The 23,410-nt window shown below is 36.9% G+C and overlaps 1 protein-coding gene across 1 annotated transcript in view; it reads right to left on the reverse strand.

The window, feature by feature from the left end:
* The window catches only part of USP15 (ubiquitin specific peptidase 15), a 164,152-nt gene that overhangs the window by 60,733 nt on the left and 80,009 nt on the right, over positions 1-23,410 (reverse strand). Inside the window, 1 exon segment of the mRNA XM_066369325.1 lies at positions 1,438-1,524. Within this exon segment, the coding sequence (XP_066225422.1) occupies positions 1,438-1,524 (87 nt within the window).

Here is a 23,410-nt window from a genome sequence, read left to right on the forward strand (position 1 = left end):
TACCTCTAGTTAGTTGTGAATTTGAACATTTAATGTGTTTATGCATTTCAATCATTTTTATTGTCAGAGCATTTGCCCATTTCTCTGAGAAAATTTTTCACTGATTTTTATGTGCTTGGTATATTAAGAATATTAACTCTTAATTTGCTATTTGTAACAAGTATTTTTTTCCATTTATTTGCCTTTTAATTTTTATGTACCTGAAAAGAAGTAATTTAAAATTTTAAATAAAAATTTTCAAGAGCCATTCAATTTTCTCTACATTTCCTGGATAACTTCCTTCATTCTCCATCAGTCTAACACTTTCTGATTACACTGAACTCTTATATATAAAGGTCTGTTTTTAGCTGTCTTTTCCAGCCCACTGATCTGTAGGTAGATTCCTGGGTCAGCACCATGCTGACAGAATTCTAGTATCTTTAGAATCATGATATTTTAAAAAATTAATCCTTTCTCATTATTTTTCCTTTCCAAATTATTTTGTCTATTCTTACATATTTATAATCCAGTTGCATATTAAGATAATTCTGTCAATTATCCCTGCACCTCCAAATATGAGTTCTAACAAAAAACTAATTAAATCTATATATTTAATTAATGGTGTTATTTTAAAGATTATTTTACAAATAGCTTCAGTCTTTTTAAATTTATTCTTTAGGATAACCAGATGTCATTTACAAACTGGAAGAGTAGTACAAATATAATATTTAACTACATAAATGGTTAACTTAACCACGAAGTACATAACCAAAGGGATAGTCTTGTCTGGCTTAAAGGTTTTTTCCATAATTTAACTGTACTAATTAAAATAAAAGCTCTCCTTTTATACTTTTCTATAAAATTAAAACCAAGCATGTCAGATGATCTGGTGAAGTCCAAGTGATTTTCAACTTTTTATTCTTTCAGCAATAAAGCACACACTTTCATTAACTATTATAAATTTCAAGATTCTAAAACATTATTCAAGATGGGGGAAGGAAATTGTTTCACTGAACTTTTTAAAGAAAAAGTGATTGCCTTTTTAGTAAATGTAAAAACTTGTGTATGCTTTGGAGCTGAGAATCACTATACACAATTTTAAAAATACTTCATATTGTAGGTGATTACATATCCAGTTCTAAAATATCTGAAATTTATACTCTTTCTAAAAAACTGAATTCTAACAGCTATCTATATTTATAAATAGTATTTAGAATGTAAAATTCTAAAAGTGCTTTATTTCTTTTAGTAAATTAGTATAGTATATGTATTGAATCAAGGAAAAGTTTATAACTGTTCTTTCCTATGAAGTTACTCCTATAAGATCTGAGGAGTAATTTTTAAAAAATCAGTTTTAATACATTAAGATTTTAATCCTAATTTTATGTACAAGAGATTTTTTTGCAACCACAATAGGGCAATCAAGTAAACAAAGAGTTTTTCAGATTCAGTGCTTACTTTCTGTTGTTGATGTTGTTATAATTATTTGATAGAGATGAAGGAGAGATCTTTGGTAAAGTTGAAAAATTGGATGCACCTGGGGACCTTTAAAAATATGAAAATGTTAAATTAGATAAAAATGCTGAATTTCAAAATTATGAAATAAAGAAAAAACCAACAGATGACAATGTATGTAGTAAATGAATGCTGGAAAGCAGATTTATGAGCAAAATCACTATATATATATCTTTTGTTTTTCAATTACCAATGTATTCTTTTATATAAAAAATAATGGTACAAACGGAACTATTTTTCAAAAAAATTTATGAAATTAAACATACAACCTGATATTATTTCTATAGATCTACTAACACAACAACACTAATTTCCAAGTTCAGGTAACCATTATGAATATTTTACAATCAATATCCCTTAAATCAATGGAATTAAAATACTAATTTTTAAGGAAGCATGTAAATAAAATCTACTTTGTGTCTTAATAGGTACCGTGGCATTCTAATTATATCCAATATCAACACAGAGATCTCTCTGATTTACCAATTTTTTAAAATGTAAAGCAATAGGGATAGAATAACATAAGAATTCCAAACATAATATCCAAAAGTAATTTTTGACTAAAGTTATCTTGGGGGTGGGAGGGTGGTCAGGGAAAATCTGACTATATTTTATATACCTCACTAATTCAGAATCTTTGGGAGAAATGGCAATTATTAACTTTGAATCAATTACAGCATTAGTTTTTAATCAACTAATATGATTTAAAGGTATGATTTATAATCAACAAATACACTGTAAAGTACTTAAAGGTCTATAAAAGATTTAATTTCCGCTTTAATTTCTTAAACAATTTTAATTTACTAGGCAACATCTAGCTCATGGTCTGTTTAAAGATAACTTTCAGTCTGACATCTCAGTCATCATACATTCTAAATTAGTGAGGTCAAAAGTGATTTGTTTTTAAATTATTTTATTTCCTCCACTTAGGTGCTAATGAACAATAAAATGGTCAATGGGTAGGAAAGTGTAATTTATAAAACCAGCTTTTAGTAATATGGATTTAACTAAATCTTCGTACTTGCAATGCATTATGCAAAATAAAAGGTAGGTAAGAGTATTTTTTACATATGAAAACTTTTATTTAAGTTTTAAAGATTTATCTATTACAAAATCTTTGTAAAATTTTTCTTCATTTTAAAGAAAGTTCTCTTTAAGCATTTATTAATTTTAGAGACAGGAATAAATAAAGGTTCTTTTTGTTGGTACAGGCTGTATATAGGTAGATTACATTAAGTGAAACTTCTATTTAGGTGTCTTTCTGACAGAACCTTACAAGATTTTATTTTACTATATTAAGCACAAAATACAACCAACCAAATTTTAATATAAAACTAGGTAGAGAACTATTTATAAGGTAATTTTATAATCCTCATATTTATGGTATACTAGTTTTAAAATATTAATAAAAATATAGGTATATCCTCACATTTTCTCTTTCTTTTAAGAATGCTATATTAGAAAAACACTCAATTTATTAGACACTGAGGTATAATAAATTAAATAATTAGTTTTTCAAAATGTGACTTGTTTGACTATAATTTAATTCAATTCATTACAACTTTTCAAGAATAGATATAAACCAAAATATTGCCCTGAATTTCACTTATAGCAAAAATTACAGGAATAAAAAATAAATTACTTCATTTAATAAAGTGGCTGAGACAGATATACATGGTGGGGCAAAAGTAGGTTTACAGTTGATTGCATAGAAAATAATATAAGCCCTAGTGGATGACTCAGCAGTAGAGCGTCTGCTGGGCAAGTAGAAGTTCCGGGTTTGATTCCCAGTCAGGGCAAACAGAAGCGCCCATCTGCTTTTCCAACTCTCCCTCTCCCCCTTCTCTCTCTCTTTCTCTTCCCCTCCTATAACCATGACTCTACTGATTAGAGTGCACTGGCCCAGGTGCTGAGGATGGCTCTGTGGAGTCTCTGCTTTAGGTGCTAAAAATAAAAATAGCTCACTTGCAAGCATGGTCCCAGATGGGAAAAACACCAACCCCAGACACGGGTTGCCAGGTGGATCCCAGTCAGAGCGCATTAGATAGTCTATCTTTCCTCCTCTCACTTGGAAAAAAAAAAAAAAAAAAATAATATAGTAATGAATGAATAATACAAGAATAAACTGTTCCTCGTGTACTCAACTATGAACCTACTTTTGCCCCATCCTGTATATTATTTTTTTTCTTTTTCTGCCCATCTGTGGCCTTTTTATTGTTCATTAGCAACTCTACCTAAGCATAGTATGAGAAGTTTCCATGGAATTCATTAAAACATTCAAACATTATTTATATCATTAATTAAATGATTATTAAAGTACTTACACTTGGTAAGTACTAGGAATATATAGACAGACACGGCACCTGACCTGAAAGAGCTCAGAAATTATTGGAAGAAAAACATACATAAGCAAAATAACTATAAAACAGTGTAAATCCTATAACAAAGTTTAAAATTATAACAAAATATAAAATTTTGTGGGTAGTAACATGCAGTGATTTTAAAATAATTTGCATAGATGGTGGAGTAGGTGGGAACTGAAAGTGAGAATTTTCCAGGTAGAAAGAACAGCACATGCAAATGTATGTAACTACAGATATTATGTGGTGTTTAGGGAATTAATAATAACTTTGGTTTGGCTGCAAGTGCAGGAAGTACGTAGTGATAGGGCAAGTTGAAAGATTTTAATAGGGCATCAACATAATCGGATTTATACTCTAGAAAGGTAACTCCTGGGGAAGAGAAAGAGACTGAAGACTGGAAGACCATTTAGGAAACTATAAAAATAACAAAGGTGAGAATTAATAAAGGCTGGGGAAAGAAAGTGGGGTTGGCAAGAGCAAGATGTCTTGAATGTTTAGAAAATACTTCTCAAAGTACAGTCCAGGGACTGTTATGGGACTTGAAGATCCTTTCAGGGTGCCCATCTATGAGGTCAAAATTATTTTTATAAACACCAAAGTATTCTTTAAATGTTATTTGACTTCTTTCACTGGGTGGATATTTGCACGGACAGTGTAAAAACAATGGTCGGTAAAAGTACTGACATATTAGCAAGAATTAAAGCAGTAGCACGAAAGTATATACTGGAATCATATACTCCTGTATTTTTTACTACACCTCCACCCCCACAGTAGAAAATATAGTTGCACTTTAGAATATCCACAGTGAAAAAGAAAAATTACTGATTTTGTTAATTCATGACCCTTAAACTTCTTTTAACACTGTAATAAATCTGGAAGTTTTCATAAAGCACATCTGTTACATACTGAAGTAACATGGTTGTCACCGGAGGAAAGACTTGTCAATTACCTGAACACTCTTCTCATGACACCACTCTTTTCACTCTGTTACATAAAAGGCTATTTGGCAGACAGTTTCTCAAAAATACAAGAAGAGAGCCTGTTACTTCAAGGAAAATAACTTCAAGTATTTGTTGCCAATGATAAAATTCAAATGTTCAACCAAAAAAATAGAACTTCAGAAAACCTGGCCACAGTGAGCTTGAGAGCTCCCCAGTACTTAAACTTTTGTCATAAAATTGGTGATGTTTTAACAAGTATGATTTTAATAATATATTGAATAATGAAATATGTCAACATTTAGAATACCTGCATAACTCAGTGAATCAACATCTTTCACTGCATGAAAGTTACACAATAGATTTTAATGTAAAAGATTAACAAATTCATTGACATGATTTCAGATTTCAAATTGCAATTAATCTTTTTTTTTTTTTTTATGTGAGTGTAGGGGAGATAGAGACAGACTCCAGCATGCACCCTGACTGGGATCCACCCGGTGACCCCCATCTTGGGCCGATGCTTGGCTATTTTTAGTATTTGAAGCAGAGGCTGGAGAGAGCCATCCTCAGCATCTAGGGCCCACATGCTCGAATCAATCAAGCCATGGCTGGAGGAGAAGGGAAACAAAGAGAAAGAAGGGGGAGGGGTGGGAGGAGAAGGAGATGGTCACGTTTCCTGTGTGCCCTGACCGGAAATGGAACCCAAGACTTCACATGCCAGGTTGACACTCTACCGCTGAGCCAACTGGCCAGGGCTGCAATTAACCTTTCATCATTAAACTACCACTGGCTGAATTCTAATGTGGTATCAACTATTTCAAAAAACTTCTCCCTGTACCAACTACATATTTGTGTGAGGCTGGACATATGCTCCAAATAATATATCACAATAAATTGCAGAAGCATCTAAGAGAATTTAGCTATTTTTCATTTAGTCAGGTATTAAAGAAATTTGCAGAACTGTAGAATCATTCTATGGTTCTCAGTAAATTTTTGTTTTGGAAAATAAGTTATTTTTTCTTAAGTGAGAGGAGGGGAGATAAGACTTCCACATGTGCCCCAAATTTGATCCACCTGGCAACCCCTGTCTGGGGTTGATGCTCATACCAACTGAGGTATCTTCAGCACCAGGGGCCAATGCTCAAACCAATTGAGTCACTGGCTGTGGGTAGGGAAGAGGGAGAAAGTGGGGGGAGGGAGGAGAAGAGAAGCAGATGGTGACTTCTCTTCAGTGCCTGGACTGGACTGGGAATTGAAACTGGAAAGTTCATATGCTGGGCCAATATTCTATCCACTAAGCCAAACCAGCCAGGGCTGAAAATAGTTATTTTTCAAAAAATATTACTTATGCCAAAATATAATTTGTATTATTTATAAATGAATATTAAAATTTTTATTTTGAATTTTAAAAATATATGTATCAAAAGATATAACCCACATGACCAAAGTTCTTTGAGTCCTTAATAATTTTTAAGAATTTAAGGGGGTATGAAATCAAAACATTTCAAAATTTTGGGTTTAGGAGGTAGAATCCATAAAACTTGTTGACTAATTAAATAAAAGAAATATGGTTAAAGGAAGATCTCAAGATGGTTCTCAGATAGTACTGAAATAAAGAATACAGGATAGGGATACAGTTTACGTTGCAGGGATGTGAGAATGTGGGTTAAAAAGATTTTGAGTTCAATCTGACATGGTGAGTCCTACAAGACATTTAGGAAAAATCTGAAACTCAGAGCTCCAGGCTAGAAATATAGAAAGGCCTATCTGTGTCAGTTTGGCTAACAGATGGCATAGAAGTCCATCACTGATTTTGAGAGCCTTTTATGCCCAGAAAGGAGAGATCATCAGATGAAAATTAGTGGAGTATTAACGCATTTCAAGTGTGAGAACTGTTGCATACTGTCTGTGAAGTTGTATAATGCACAGTGCCAAGAAGAGCCTTTTACATAAATTAAAATATGAACAATCCCCTCAGAGCTGTGAAGTACACAACCTGCTTAACCTAACACAGCAAACAAGGAGAGGGAGAGAGCCAATCAGCCAGAGGATTGGTCAGAGAGGTGAAAGTAATACTTGAAAAAATGTTATAAGGGATTCAAATTAAGAGAAATTCTTTAGAAGTTTGCAAAAAAAGAAGTTTTAAAGAAAGGTCAAATAAACTACAGTAGATTAAAAAAAAAGTCAAAGAAGAATTTTCTTAAATTCTGACTGGGTAATAAAGACTAGTGAATATTGCATTTTTTTTTTTTTTTGTATTTTTCTGAAGTGAGAAGCGGGGAGGCAGAGAGACAGACTCCTGCATGTGCCTGACTGAAATCCACCTGGCATGCCCACTAGGGGTCGATGCTCTGCCCATCTGAGGCATTGCTCCACTGCAACCAGAGCCATTCTAGCGCCTGAGGCGGAAGCCATGGAGCCATCCTCAGTGCCTGGGCCAACTTTGCTCCTGTGAGCCTTGGCTGTGGAAGGGGAAGAGAGAGACAGAGAAAAAGTAGAGAGGGAAGGGTGGAGAAGCAGATGGGCACTTCTGTGTGCCCTGGCTGGGAATCGAATCTGGGACTTCCACACACCAGGCCGACGCTCTACCATTGAAGTAGCTGGCCAGGGCCTGTGAATATTGTTGCTTTTTAAAACAAATTAGTTGGTTGTCAAAAGAAAAATTATGATATTTGGGGGATGATGCTTATGGATTTTTTTCTTTTTTTAAATACAGGAGAGATTTGTTTATATTTACAGGCTGGGGGAAGATGATTCTGAAAAAAAGAAAAGAATGGAGTGTTACTTGAGTGTCTACTAAATTGTGGCAGTATGGTAGGCATTTGTAAAGGTAGGAGAGAGAAAACAGAAGAGAAAGCAAGGTATAGAAAGCATTGGGATATCTAACTTTGGTGGAGATTGTCCTTAAATAGCATGATGATTAGAGAGAGAAGGATGAATATAGTGCATGGGTAATTTTAAAATATAGTAACACTTTGAATGCTGTTAGACATTATTGATCACTTATCTATTCTGTTTCCATCTTCTGACCTAGATTATACATAGATCAATCTAGCTAACCTATGTTGAGTTTTTTTTAAAGGGTTGACTAGTCAAACTGTGGATTATAACCTGAGCCCTTGAGCTCTTTTCCTTTGATGTAATTTGGATATTACACTGTGCATTAGCAACTCTGCTCTAGTGGTTTTCTCAAGAGAAAAGAAAGAAAAACGCTTAGAATATTACACATAGAATCTGACCAGTTGGGGGTGTAGCGGATAGAGCATTGGAATGGGACTCAGAGGATCCAGTTTGAAACCCTGAGGTTGCCGGCTTGAGCACAGGCTAATCCGGCTTGATTGCAGGCTCACTAGCTTGAGCATGGGGTTCCTGGCTTGAGCATGGAATCACAGAGATGACCCCATGGTCGCTGGCTTGAGCGCAGGGTCGTTGGCTTTTTAGCAAAGGGTTGCTTGCTCTTCTGGAGCCCCCGCCCCCAGTCAAGGTACATATGAGAAAGCAATCAATGAACAACTAAGGTGCTACAACAAAGAACTGATACTTCTCATCTCTCTCCCTTCCTGTCTGTCTGTCCCTCTCTCTGTCTCAGTCACAAAACTAAAAGAGAGAGAATATTACGCATAGATATTAAGCCATAGATTAGATACAAAATTTAACTAACCTAATGTTAAACTAAATTTTACTAGTTTGAGGTAGATGTAATGTAAGGCAGAGATTTATCTCTTAAACTAGACAGTAAAGGTAAAATTTCATAAATGCAGGTGAAATAATTTCATAAAGAGATAAATATTAAACTTTATCACTAACAACTGAATGTATTATTTGAATTTCCCTATTTCCATTGTTTTAACAGAAAGCATGAAATTCAAGATTTGGTTAAACTTCTTAATTCAATAGGAAATGGCTTATTCTTGGTGAATTAACTGAATATTTAACATACTATGAAATTTAATACCATACTGAGCAACCAAAATAGAAGTCTGAAAGCTGACACAGCAAACAATTATTTAAAATCTAATATTATAAAACAAAAATTATCTTAAAAACCCCCCACAAAAGTAACTTTCCCCATTTTTAACAATCATCCTAAAATATATCCTTAAAGAAAAAATTAAATCTCTCTTTATTTTCTTTAATTCAGTGAGAAGCAAAGGCAGAGACAGACTCCTGCATGTGCCCTGACTGGGATCCACCCCACAAGCCCATTAGGGGGTTATACTCTGCCCATCTGGAGCGTTGCTCTGTTGCTCAGCAATGCAAATCTTCTTAGCTCCTGAAGCAGAGGCCATGGAGCCATCCTCAGCACCCGGGGACAACTTGCTTGAATCTAGCTGTGGCTGCAGGAAGCGGGGAAAGGAGGGGTGGGGAGAGAGATAGAGAGGGGGAGAGAGAGAAGCAAGATGGGGAGGGCGAGAAGCAGATGGGCACTTCTCCTGCATGCCCTGACCAGGAATTGAACCCAGGATATCCACATGCCAGGCCAACACTCCACCACTGAGCCAATTGACCAGGGCCTAAATCTCTTGAAAAATTAAACACTTTTACTGTTGTGAGGTACAGGTTAGTTCAGTTCAACAAGTTGTTTATATATGTGCTTCTGTCAGGCAGGGTGTTAGGTACTTAAAGATAAACAAAAGTGAGTTGAAGGAAAGTGATATGTAAATTGCTTCTCATAACCTGTTTTGTTCCTTATTTTTACTGTGAATTATGGTATTTATAACATAAAACATTCCATTATGAAAAATGATATTACCGTACTTTAGCCATTATGAATCTCAGCATCAAAACTATCATCCTTTTTTTTTTTTTGTACTTTTCTGAAGTGAGAAGCCGGGAGGCAGAGAGACAGACTCCTGCATGTGCCCAAACGAGATCCTCCCAGCATGCCCACTAGGGGGCGATGCTCTGCCCATCTGGGGCATTGCTCTGTTGCAACCGGAGTCATTCTAGCGCCTGAGGTGGAGGCCATGGAGTCATCCTTAGTGCCTGGGCCAACTTTGCTCCAATGGAGCCTTGGCTGCAGGAGGGGAAGAGAGAGACAGAGAAGGGGGAAGGGTGGAGAAGCAGATGGGCGCTTCTCCTGTGTGCCCTGGTTGGGAATTGAACCCAGGACTTCCACACTCCAGCCAACACTCTACCACTGAGGCAACTGGTCAGGGCTTACCATCCATTTTAAAAATATTATTATAATTTTTTTGTGTGTGAGAGAAAGAGAGAGACAGACAGGGAAAGAGACAAGGGAGAGATGAAAAGCATCAACTCTTCATTGAGGCACCTTAGTTGTTCATTGATTGCTTTCTCATATGTGCCTTGATGGGGGGAGCAGGGGAGGACCGCCAGCCAAGCCAGTGACCCATGCTCAAGCCAGTAATCTTTGGGTTTAAACCAGATGAACCAGCTCTCAAGCCAGTGACTTCAGGGTTTTAAACCTGGATCCTCAGCATCCCAGGCCAATGCCCTATGCACTGTGCCACCACCTGGTCAAGCTATTTTCAACTTATTACTGAAGTTTCCAAACATATACAAGCTCTCATGTACCCAGTATAAGTCATTCAGCTTCAAAAACTAACATTCTGGCACTTTTGTTTTATCTATAATCTCCTCAGCCTCCCCCATACTTTTTTCTGAACTATTTTAAAGAATCAGACATTCATAATTTCACTTGAAAATACTACAGTATGCATCCCTAATAGGTAAGAATTTTTTTTTATTTTTTATTTTTGTATTTTTCTGAAGCTGGAAATGGGGAGAGACAGTCAGACAGACTCCCACATGCGCCCGACTGGGATCCACCCGGCACGCCCACCAGGGGCGAAGCTCTGCCCACCAGGGGGCGATGCTCTGCCCCTCCGGGGCGTTGCTCTGCCGCGACCAGAGCCACTCTAGCGCCTGGGGCAGAGGCCAAGGAGCCATCCCCAGCGCCCGGGCCATCTTTGCTCCAATGGAGCCTTGGCTGCAGGAGAGGAAGAGAGAGACAAAGAGGAAGGGGGGGGGGTGGAGAAGCAAATGGGCGCTTCTCCTATGTGCCCTGGCCGGGAATCGAACCCAGGTCCCCCGCACACCAGGCCGACGCTCTACCACTGAGCCAACCGGCTAGGGCCAAGAAATGTTTATTTACTTACTTATTTATTTAAGTGAGAGAAGGGAAGTAGAGACTGGCTCCCACATGTGCTCTGACCGGGATCTACCAGGCAACCCTGTCTGGGGCCAATCCTCTGCCCAGCTGGGGCCACCCAAGCATGAAAGTACTCTTAGCACCTGAGGCGGAGGCTCCAAGGAGCCTACCACAGTGCCCTGGGCCAATGCCCTTGAATCAACTGAGCCATGGCTGTGGAAGAAGAAGAGAGAGAAAGAGATAAAGAAAGGGGAGGGGGAGGGGTGGAGAAGCAGATGTTCACGTCTGTGTGCCTTGACTGGGAACTGAACCCAGGACATCCACATGCTTGGCCAATGTTCTATCACGGAGCCAACTGGCCAGGGCCAAGACACTTAGTTTTGATACCACTACTGGTTCCAGTCTAATACTCAGTTCATGTTCAATTTTATCCCAATTATTATCTCCTCCAACTGATTAGTTTGAATTAGGATCTAAAAAAAAGTTCATACATTTGCAATTTAAGTTTAGTATCTTCAAAAGCCCTTACTACACCTTTCACCTAAATTCTTCTCTGCTTCTATCTTACTGTGACTATGTTTATTTTCCATTTGCCCTGATTTCTGTACTGATTCCTATAGTTAACTCTGACTTATACATGTGAATATCAAGCATCTATATGAGAACTGTACACTTTCACTTATGCATAAAATACACTGTCTAAATTTTATAACTTCAATTAAATTTGGAAATGGCCTTTAAATATTGAATCAAATACTACTTTATGAACTTGACAGTTATCATGCTTTCTTTGGTAAAATTTGGGAGACATGGTACTAGATTATACATTATCGTTCTACAACACAAAGTAGGTAACAGTGTTTAGATGAAGGAAAGATTAATCAATTTGTATTTTCAGCACTTCAAAGGAAACTGCATATCCACACAAGATCTTGATAAATGCTAAATTGAAGAACCTCAAAGTAAAGAGTTACGGGAGTGTGTTTATGTGCAAACACAAGCATTAACAAAAAGGATTTAGAGTTTGGGTAAAAAATAACCCTGGGAAAAAAAGTCATTTATTGGTAAATAGCACTACACAGGAATTGCATTCTAACATTATTATGATGCCTTTCTCTTTACTTATCAAATACCTAGGAAAGAATGTGTATATTTAAAGAATGAAAAGATTTATATGTAAAGTACTTTCCTTCTCCAGGATGCCTGCCTTTCCTACCAAGTGCCACCTTAATTATCTTTCTTGTTTCAGTACCTTTCATGATGAATAATCTATATCAGTTGTTCCATTTTCTGACTAGTGTCATCCCCTCCTCCTCTCTATAATCTATGTCTCATTTCCATCATGCTGTATCCACTTATCAAATACATGGCATCTCTTCTTTTCTCCCCCAATCCCTGCAACATTTAGCAATGCTGACCGTTCCCATTTAGCTCTTTTCCCCTTGGCCTTTATGACAAAATGGGATCTGAGTTTTCCTGGACCTTTAGAATTATTCTGTTTGATCGTCTTGCTTTACATCATTATTTAGGGACACCATTTAGTTTGTTATATTAAAAAATTATTTTTTGGCCCTGGCCGGTTGGCTCAGTGGTAGAGCATCGGCCTGGCATACAGAAGTCCTGGGTTCGATTCCCGGCCAGGGCACACAGGAGAAGCGCCCATCTGCTTCTCCACCCCTCCCCCTCCTCTCTGTCTCTCTCTTCCCCTCCCGCAGCCGAGGCTCCATTGGAGCAAAGATGGCTGGGCGCTGGGGATGGCTCCTTGGCCTCTGCCCCAGGCGCTAGAGTGGCTCTGGTCGCGACAGAGCGACGCCCCGGAGGGGCAGAGCATTGCCCCCGGTGGGCAGAGCGTCACCCTCTGGTGGGCGTGCCGGGTGGATCCTGGTCGGGCGCATGCGGGAGTCTGTCTGACTGTCTATCCCCGTTTCCAGCTTCAGAAAAATACCAAAAAAAAAAAGTATTTTTTTTTAGTTTATTAATCTTAGAGAGGAAGGGGGAGAGAGAGAAACAGGAACATCGCTCTGCTCCTGTATGTGCCCTGACTTTGATCCAACTAGCAATCTCTGGGCTTCAGGATGATGCAGCAACAAACCGAGCCATCCAGCCAGGGCAGTTCGTTAAAAGTTTTTATTAGAGAATTTATACATACTATGTTTACCTCAAGGAATATAACTCTAAGCCTGAAGTTCTCATTACTGTCCAAATTTTGGTTCCCTATCTTTAATTGTATCCAAGGCAGTTGTATTGTGCTGTCGCCAGTGGTGGGATTCAAATAATTTAACTGGTTCTCTGCTATAGTGACCATTTTAAGGATAAAAAAGTGATATACCAAAAGGCAGTTTACTATTTCATGCATTTAATACTTAAATAAGAACAATAAAAAAGGTACACAAAACTAGATTATAAAAAAGAGCTTTAAAATACTAATAAAAATATTAAATAATACCTGACAAAAAACAAAACGGTTATTGAAGATATCTCCAATGAAAGCTTGTCACCCTCTGGTTTGGCACTTTTTAAAAATATTTTTTTATTTATTTTTATTTTTTATTTTTTACAGGGACAGAGAGAGAGAGTCAGATAGAGGGATAGATAGGGACAGACAGACAGTAACGGAGAGAGATGAGAAGCATCAATCATCAGTTTTTCGTTGCAACACCTTAGTTGTTCATTGATTGCTTTCTCATATGTGCCAAGACCACGGCAGACGGAGTAACCCCTTGGTCAAGCCAGTGACCTTGTGTCCAAGCTGGTGAGCTTCTTTTTTTTTTTTTTTTTTGCTCAAGCCAGATGAGCCCGCGCTCAAGCTGGCAACCTCGGGGTCTTGAACCTGGGTCCTTCCGCATCCCAGTCCGACGCTCTATCTACTGCACCACCGCCTGGTCAGGCTGGTTTGGCACTTTTTACATGTTTGTTTACTGAAGTAACAAATGCAAGGGAATTAAAATGTAGTATTTCATCAAAGGTATAATGAGTTTTATGAAATGAATAAATAAATATTACAAGCATAGTTATGTCAAAATGTTTTCCACCTGTGGATGGAATGAACAATTACTATGGGCTCTTAGAATACACTGTTGCGCAGATGAACGTTAAAAAAGAGTAAGGAGAGCAAATTTGTGATTTCGATATTGGCAGCTACCCAGGTGCCCACCTTAGAGAGAATCCTGATTTTAAGTGCCATTTTAACTACCGGTTTGCCAAACTCAACAAAAAATTAGGTATCGATTCTGCTGAACTGGTATGAACTAGCTGAATCCCACCACCGGAATGTACCATTACTTCAAACTTTACATTCTCAAAAAAGTCATAAATGTCTTTTTCTTAATGAGAACAATAATGAGAACAAGATTAAATGAGATGTTTGAAAAAAGTATAAAAAATTTATAATGTTTTTAAAAATGATAATAAATTGCAGATTCGAAATATTATCCTAGATTGATGGTCATAGGTTGCATTTCAAATGTCATATATTAATTTAAAATATATGAAAATGGCCCTGGCCGGTTGGCTCAGCGGTAGAGCGTCGGCCTAGCGTGCGGAGGACCCGGGTTTGATTCCCGGCCAGGGCACACAGGAGAAGCGCCCATTTGCTTCTCCACCCCTCTGCCGCACTTTCCTCTCTGTCTCTCTCTTCCCCTCCTGCAGCCAAGGCTCCATTGGAGCAAAGATGGCCCGGGCGCTGGGGATGGCTCTGTGGCCTCTGCCCCAGGCGCTAGAGTGGCTCTGGTCGCAATATGGCGACGCCCAGGATGGGCAGAGCATCGCCCCCTGGTGGGCAGAGCGTCGCCCCATGGTGGGCGTGCCGGGTGGATCCCGGTCGGGCGCATGCGGGAGTCTGTCTGACTGTCTCTCCCCGTTTCCAGCTTCAGAAAAATGAAAAAAAAAAAAAAAAAAAAAAAAAAAGAAAATAAATGAATGACAAGGAGTGAAAAGCTGGCTCTTGCATCATTACTCAACTTCCACAAAGTGAAATCATTTAATTTCCTATCTCCAGTATTTGAACAAGGTTAAAATTGGTAATAAATTTGTACACTTTAATAGACTTAAGAATGCATTTTCTGTAAACCCTGTACCTCATTAGTACCAAACCAAAACTGTCATAACTAAATCTACTGTTTCAAATAAATAGAGAATATCATGCTTATAAATATATTCTTTAAAAGTTTCAGGTCAATTTTTGCTAAAATGAAAACCATACATGATAAAAGTTTCCATATATATTTTAATAATTTTCAATTAAATATGTCTAGCATTTCTAAATCCATTTATAGTTAATACAACAATTACATATGCAAATTGGACTTAGTTACTCTCTAAAAAATTCTAAAGTAGTATGTAGTTAAGCTTTTTTTACTTGCATTTAAACAGGTACAATATTGAAACTGTAAAAAACAGAAACAGAATATTGCATAGTCACCTAGGTGCATATTATTTATCCCAACCAATAGTCTTATGCAATGGTTTTATTTATAAAGTGTTCTCTCTTTCCAGGCTGAGCACTCAGGGACAGAGTGCTGCAAAAATACTAATATGGCACTAGATTAAGTTTATAGTTAGTGTTTCAGTCACCAAATTGGAATTCCGTTAATCAGAACAACACAGATGGCAGAGGAATAATATATGAGTAAGAAAAACTGGCTTAGTTTTCCATTTGACTTTTTATAGCCTCTGAATCCTTCTCTGGTTGATTTTGGTTTCTTTTCTGGTTGTTTTCTAGTCCATGAAAACTGCCTCTTCATAATAATCAATGACCCTTGCCTTTTTTTCACCAGATTTAATCACATGTCTTTTGTCAATATTTTTGAGCAATTAATGAAAATATCTGAATTAAATCAACTTCTCATGCTAACCTCACAAGAATTTCAAAAAAATCCATAATATTGAAAACTTTTTATTTCTATAACGTTAATAATCTCAAAGACATTCTTTCAAATAACTATACCAAAATGAAACCATAAAAAATTAATAGTACAGTTAAGTCACAATTTGTTAACAAAGTTGTACCTAAGCTATAGCTAAGGAAGAAGGTGTTACCATTAAACAAATTTTCTAGAATTCCAGTATGAGGTAATCTGTTAGTTTCTCCTTTGTTTAGTACCCTCCACACTTCTATGCTTAATCTAAAATAATTTTTTAGAAATGGAAGACTGAACTAGCTGCAAATCTCCAACTGAACAGATTATCCACTTGATGCCAACATCTATGGAAACTAAACGGTCAAATTTAACAGAATAAAAAAAAAATTTAAGAGGGTTTATACATTTTCTCAGGTATATTTAGAAAAAGATAGTATTTGAGAACTTGCAAGAAATTAGATACTTAAAAGTATACTAGAAATAAAAGTTCTGAAAAAAATCTAAGCACTTGAGTACTTTCAAAATATAGCATAAATATAAAGATGAAAATTTCAAATTATATGTTTATATTTAGCAGAAAAATGCAGATAGAAAACTTCTAGGCCCTGGCCGGTTGGCTCAGTGGTAGAGCGTCGGCCTGGCGTGCAGAAGTCCCGGGTTCGATTCCCGGCCAGGGCACACAGGAGAGGCGCCCATCTGCTTCTCCACCCCTCCCCCTCTCTTTCCTCTCTGTCTCTCTCTTCCCCTCCCGCAGCGAGGCTCCATTGGAGCAAAGATGGCCCGGGCGCTGGGGATGGCTCCTTGGCCTCTGCCCCAGGCACTAGAGTGGCTCTGGTCGCAGCAGAGTGACGCCCCAGAGGGGCAGAGAATCGCCCCCTGGTGGGCAGAGCGTCGCCCCCTGGTGGGCGTGCCGGGTGGATCCTGGTCGGGCGCATGCAGGAGTCTGTCTGACTGTCTCTCCCTGTTTCCAGCTTCAGAAAAAATACAAAAAAAAAAAAAACACAAAAAAACTTCTAAGTTCTTTTAGGTATTAAAATTTCTAATATAGATTTTAGGTTATTTTAAGGTGTGTGTGTGTATAATATATATATATTAGTATATATATATATACTTATATAAATATATGCGTATATAAAACTACAGGATATGTTTTAAACTAAATTATATTTTACCCTTAATATTTTTTAATATTTAGTATTCTTCTCAGTCAGGTAGTTCAAAACTTATACTTCAGCTGAGGATATATGATCTTAATTGTGACCAAAATGGGCCTAGTACAACTTTAGAATCTTTAGAGCACTTAAGCTCCTCTGTTTTCAGTGGTATAAAAAAGTCAAACAATTAAGATATTAACATGCTTTCTCTTATACCTACTGTAGTGGTATTCTTACTTTTTATTGTTCATAGCAGCACCTAAAAGGCAGATTCCTGGGATCACCATAAAGATTTATACTCTGCTAGTCTGAGGTGAGGACCCTGGTAGTCGTTGCCTACAGTGGTTCACACAGCACATATTAAAAAACACCGCCTACAGAATTTCTCCAAGTTTGATCCTTAGACTGGACCAACAGCATCTGCAAGTTTATCAGAAATACATTTCATGAACTCTACCCAAAGAGATCAAATCAGAATTCTTGGGATGGGTCTAAAAAATTGTGTTTTAACAAACTCAACAGGTGATCCTTCTATTACCATATTATATTATAGCTCTTAATACCTTTTCCTTGATTTTTGATACTTTGTGTAGGAACTGGTTATGTGCTAAGCTGTATGAGCACCAACAGATCTCAGGTTAGGGATTTTTATTAGAACTAGAATCCCCATACCATCTTAAGGACAAGAGGTTGTCTCCTAACAGGCATGATGGAAATTTTGAGTGTATAAAAACAGGCTGTTCTCTATCTTAATATTTTGAAATTTCTTTCTTAAGGGCCTAAAATTACATGCCGTTTGCTGGAGCTGAATTTGTTTAAATTACACGTGATTATAATGTGACTTCAATGAAGAAACAGAATTCTACTTTTTTCCTTTGAAATAAGCACTCATCCAAAACAAAACTGTATCCTTATTTAAATTATATATATATAAATAAAAACAAGTGACAAGTCCTCAGCCTATTTTCCCCCTTCTTTTCAATTGAGAGGCAGGTAGACAGAGTCTCATATGTGCCCCAACTGTGATCTACCTGGCAACTTCATCTGGGGCTGATGCTCGGATCAACAGAGCTATTTCTAGCACCTGAGGCTGAGGCACTTGGACCAACCAAGCTATCCTCAATGCCTGGGGCCAACGCTTGAACCAATCGAGTTACTGGATGCAGGATGGGAAGACAAAGAGGAGGGAGAAAGGAAGGAGAGAAGCAGATGGTAGCTTCTCTTGTGTGCCCTGATGGGAATTCAACCTGGGACATCCAAATGCCAGGCTGACGCTCTATCCACTGAGTCACTGGCCAGGGTCTGTTTTTCTTTTCTAATCTTTACTCCATTTTTCTCCTCTATAAGTGCTGTTTCTGTTCTTAAATATTTTTATATGTCCTCTTTAAATTTACATATATGATACTGAATTAAAATCACATTTTGTTTTGCCTGACCTGTGGTGGCGCAGTGGATAAAGCATTGACCTGGAAATGCTGAGGTCACCGGTTCAAAACCCTGGGCTTGCCTGGTCAAGGCACATATGGGAGTTGATGCTTCCAGCTCCTCCCCCCTTCTCTCTGTCTCTTCTCTCTCTCTCTCTCTCTGTCTCTCCCTCTCCTCTCTAAAATGAATAAATACAAAATAAAAAATATTAAAAAAAAAATCACATTTTGTTTTTATTTTTTTCTCTCAACTGTATGTCTTAAAGCTCTCAGTTTTAAAGATTTCACTATTATTAGTTTTACCTGCTGCACTGGTACCCACAGCACAACACCATTCTTACTCACTCTACCTGTGACAGATACTTAGGTAGGCTGCCTTCAAATCCTCCCAACCACTACCACTACCAATGCAGCTACTAAGACTGTACTCTCAGGGGCCTGTGTAACAATTTCACTGGGTGCTGGGTCAGAGAGACTAAACATTCCTGATTTAATTAAATAATGAGTGATTTATAGAATGATGGTATCCACCCAAGTTTATATTCCCACCATTATACATGACTTCAATAACCCTCTAAATACTTTGGCAATCTTTTAAGTATGTGTAACTTTGGTGCTGTTAGGTTGTATCTTAAGCTTTATTTTAATTTTCTAATTACTAGTGAGTTTGGATATATCCTCATCTACTTGTTAGCACTGGGGCTTCCCCTTATTTAAAATGTCTATTCATGTCTTTTATTTTTTTTAAAGCTTTTTATTTTTTTTGGCTTTAATTTATCACAGTTCTTTATGCACTGTATTAGTCCCATGTAAGTTTAAAATTTTCCAAAACTGACATTTGACATTTAATTCTGTGTATGGTACCTTTAACAGAAACATTTAATTTTGATATAATCCAACCCATTAATTTTCACATTATGTTCTATGATTCCTAAGACATAAATGTTCTCCAAAATCTCTTACTGGTTTTAAAGCTTTACATTTCTTATTTGGGTCTTTACTCCTTCTGGAATCTGTTTTTGAATACAATGTCTAAGGTACTGATCCTGCTTTCTTTTTTTCCACCTCTGCTAATAAAATCTAAGTATCTGTCTGCTTTAACCAACCTGTTTCTCATTGCCTAGTGATAAACTTATCAAGTTCTCATATATACATAAGTTCCTCTGATCTCACTAGTTTATTACAGTCTACTTGCCTTTATTTTGCTAGCATCATACTTTTTTTTTTATAATTGTAGCTTTCAGTACTTATCATCTAATGGGTCCAGTGCTTCCTCCTCCTCCTCTGTCAACACTGACTACCGTATTTCCCCATGTATAAGATGCTCCCATGTATAAGTGCATCTTAATTTTGGGGCCTGAAATTTGGAAAAAAAGTATTACATAAAGTTATTAAATTCAAGTTTTATTAATCATAAAATTCATACAACTCCTCAAGTGGGAAATGCAAGTAAAATACTCTACAACCACTATAAGACGCATCCAGTTTTTAGACCCCAAAATTTTCAAAAAAGGGTGCGTATTATACATGGGGAAATACAGTTGCTATCCCTGGACTGTTTTTTTGATACATCTTAACTTTAAAATGCATTTGTCACGATAATCAAAACAGCATGGTATTGGCAGAAAAATAAACACTCATACCAACAGAACAGAATAGAAAGTCCAGAAATAAAACCACATATATATATGGTCAAATAATCTTTGATAAAGGGGCCAACAACACACAATGGAGAAAACAAATGGTGCTGGGAAAACTGGAAAGCCACATGCAAAAGAATGAAACTTGACTACAGTTTGTCCCCTTGTACTAAAATTAATTCAAAATGGATCAAAGACCTAAGTATAAGACCTGAAACAATAAATTACATAGAAGAAAACATAGGTACTAAACTCATGGACCTTGGTTAATAAAGAGTACTTTATATATTTGACTCCAAAGGTAAGGGAAGGGAAGGCAAAGATAAATAAATGGGACTACATCAGACAAAGAAGCTTTTGCACAGCAAGAGAAACTAACAACAAAACAGACAGCCAACTAAATGAAAGATATTTTCAAACAACAGCACAGATAAGGGCCTAATATCCAAAATATACAAAGAATTCATAAAACTCAACAACAAACAAGCAAACAATAGGAAAAGGACAGGAACAGACACTTCTCCCAGGAAGAAATACAAATGGCCAACAGATATATGAAAAGATGCTTATCTTCATTAGCTATTAGAGAAATGCAAATCAAAACTACAATGAGATACCATTGTATCTAATCACACCTGTTAATTAGCTATTATCAACAAGACAGGTAATAACAAGTGTTGGAGAGGCTGTGGAGAAAAAGGAACCTCATCCACTGTTGGTGGGAATGTAAAATAGTACAACCATTATGGAAGAAAGTATGGTGGTTCCTCAAAAAATTAAGAATAGAGCTACCATATGACCCAGCAATCCCTCTACTGGGAATATACCCCCAAAACTCAAACACACTAGTCCGTAAAGACACATGCAGCCCCATGTTAACTGAAGTATTGTTCACAGGGGCCAAGACATGGAAACAACCAAAAACCCCTTCAATAGATGACTGAATAAAGAAGAACTGGTACATATATACAATAGAATACTACTCAGCCATAAGAAATAATGACATCGGATCATTTACGACAGGGGTCCCCAAACTACAGCCCGCGGGCCACATGCGGCCCCCTGAGGCCATTTATCCGCCCCCGCTGCACTTCTGGAAGGGGCACCTCTTTCATTGGTGGTCAGTGAGAGGAGCACGTATCACTTGTTATGGCTAGCAGTGACAAATATGGAACTGGATATTGACCATCTCATTAGCCGAAAGCAGGCTCATAGTTCCCATTGAAATACTGGTCAGCTTGTTGATTTAAATTTACTTGTTCTTTATTTTAAATATTGTATTTGTTCCTGTTTTTTTTTTTTTTTTTAACTTTAAAATAAGATATGTGCAGTGTGCATAGGGATTTTTTCATAGTTTTTTTTTATAGTCCGGTCCTCCAACGGTCTGAGGGACAGTGAACTGGCCCCCTGTGTAAAAAGTTTGGGGACCCCTGATTTACGACAACATGGATGAACCTTGACAACATTATATGGAGTGAAATAAGTAAATCAGAAAAAGCTAAGAACTGTATGATTCCATACATACGTGGGACACAAAAATGAGACTCAGGAACATGGACAAAAGTGTGGTGGTTACAAGGGGGAGGGGAAAGGGAGGAGCAGGAGGGGGTGTGTGGAGGGGAGGGGCACAAAGAAAACCAAATAGAAGGTGATGGAAGACAATTTGACTTTGGGTGATGGGTATGCAAATGATCAAATGTCAAAATGACCTGGAGATGTTTTCTCTGAATCTATGTATCCTAATTAATCAATGTCACCACATTAAAATTAATTGTCTAAACCAGTGGTAGTCAACCTGGTCCCTACCGCCCACTAGTGGGAGTTCCAGCTTTCATGGTGGGCGGTAGAGGAGCAGCCAAAGTATAAATAAAAAGATAGATTCAACTATAATAAGTTGTTTTATAAAGATTTATTCTGCCAAACTTAGTGAAAATATGAAATAAAGTACTTGGTAAGTAATTATTATTATATGCTTTAACTTGCTGTAACTCTGCTTTATAAATTTTATAAAGTTACTTCCCTACTTTATAAATCACCATTACTGTGGAACCGGTGGGCTGTTAGAAAATTTTACTACTAACAGAGATACAAAAGTGGGCGGTAGGTATAAAAAGGTTGACTACCCTGGTCTAAATAAAAAAAAAAATGCATTTGTGAAGTTTCTAAGAAAGAAAGAAAGAAAAAAAAAAAAGAATAGAATTTTGAATAGGCACTGACGTGACAGATTCAGAAATACAGGCATTACTAGACTAAGTTCATGATAACTTTTTGTCTCTAATAAAGACATTTTTCCATGAAGGTTTTATGCATTCCTAATTAGATTAATTTTTGTTATGTTATTTTCAAAGTGGGTTACTAATGGTATTCAGCAGGAATCAGAAACCTAGGCTCACAAGCCAAATCTAGTTTGCCATATGTTTCTGTAAAAAAGTTTTACTGGAACACAGTCATACCCATTTGTTGACATGGCTCTGGCTGCTTTCAAGCTGTAGCAACAGTTATAGCTGGATCAGAGACCATATGGCCCACAAAGCTGAAAATATTACCTTGTTCTTTATAAAAAAAGATTGCCCACCTCTGTGTATATAAAATACCTATTAATTTTTACAGTTTAATGTTATATTAGAGAATCATGCTGAATTTTCTTAGCTCTAGTCTGCTGATTGTTTCTGGATTTTTATGTAGATGATTATATAATATGCAAATAAGTGATTTTTATTCCCTCAACTTCCAATCTTATTTGGTTTGTGTTCAAAATTTCTTAAATATAATGTTTACTTATATATTCTGGTTGATTACTTAGACATGTTTTATGAAATAAGCAAAATTCCCTTTTATTTTTTAGTTTTCTAGGAGTCTTTTCATACACAGATAATAATTTCAAAAAAAAATTTTTGTATTCTAATGAACTATCATTTAACAATTTATGACATTGTTATATTTCTCACATTTTATAGTGAATAGATACTTAACTTTTCATGCTTTAATATTTGGGTTTCCTATTAAACTGGCAGATTCAGAGAAGAATGGAACTTAATTGTACTCCCACTCATCTCTAGTGTGGTACAATATTTCACTAATATTTCACTAATATTTCTTGCATGTATTATATGTAAGAAATTGTGGTTTATTTTACAGAATCAAGCTAAGTACATAAAAATAGTATTTTACTAGCAGACAGAGAAGGTAAAATAAAATACATAATTAGTTCAATCTTTCAGATAAAATTCAATAATTTTAAGTAGAAAAAATCTCTCAAATCTTTGGAACTCAAGGGTCTTTCATAGTAACCTATAAAAATAATTTTTTTTTTTTTGTATTTTTCCAAAGCTGGAAACGGGAGGCAGTCAGACAGACTCCCGCATGCACCTGACCGGGATCCACCTGGCACGCCCACCAGTAGGCGATGCTCTGCCCATC

Source organism: Saccopteryx leptura, chromosome 2 (genome assembly GCF_036850995.1).
Source record: "Saccopteryx leptura isolate mSacLep1 chromosome 2, mSacLep1_pri_phased_curated, whole genome shotgun sequence".
Classification (NCBI taxonomy): domain Eukaryota; kingdom Metazoa; phylum Chordata; class Mammalia; order Chiroptera; family Emballonuridae; genus Saccopteryx; species Saccopteryx leptura.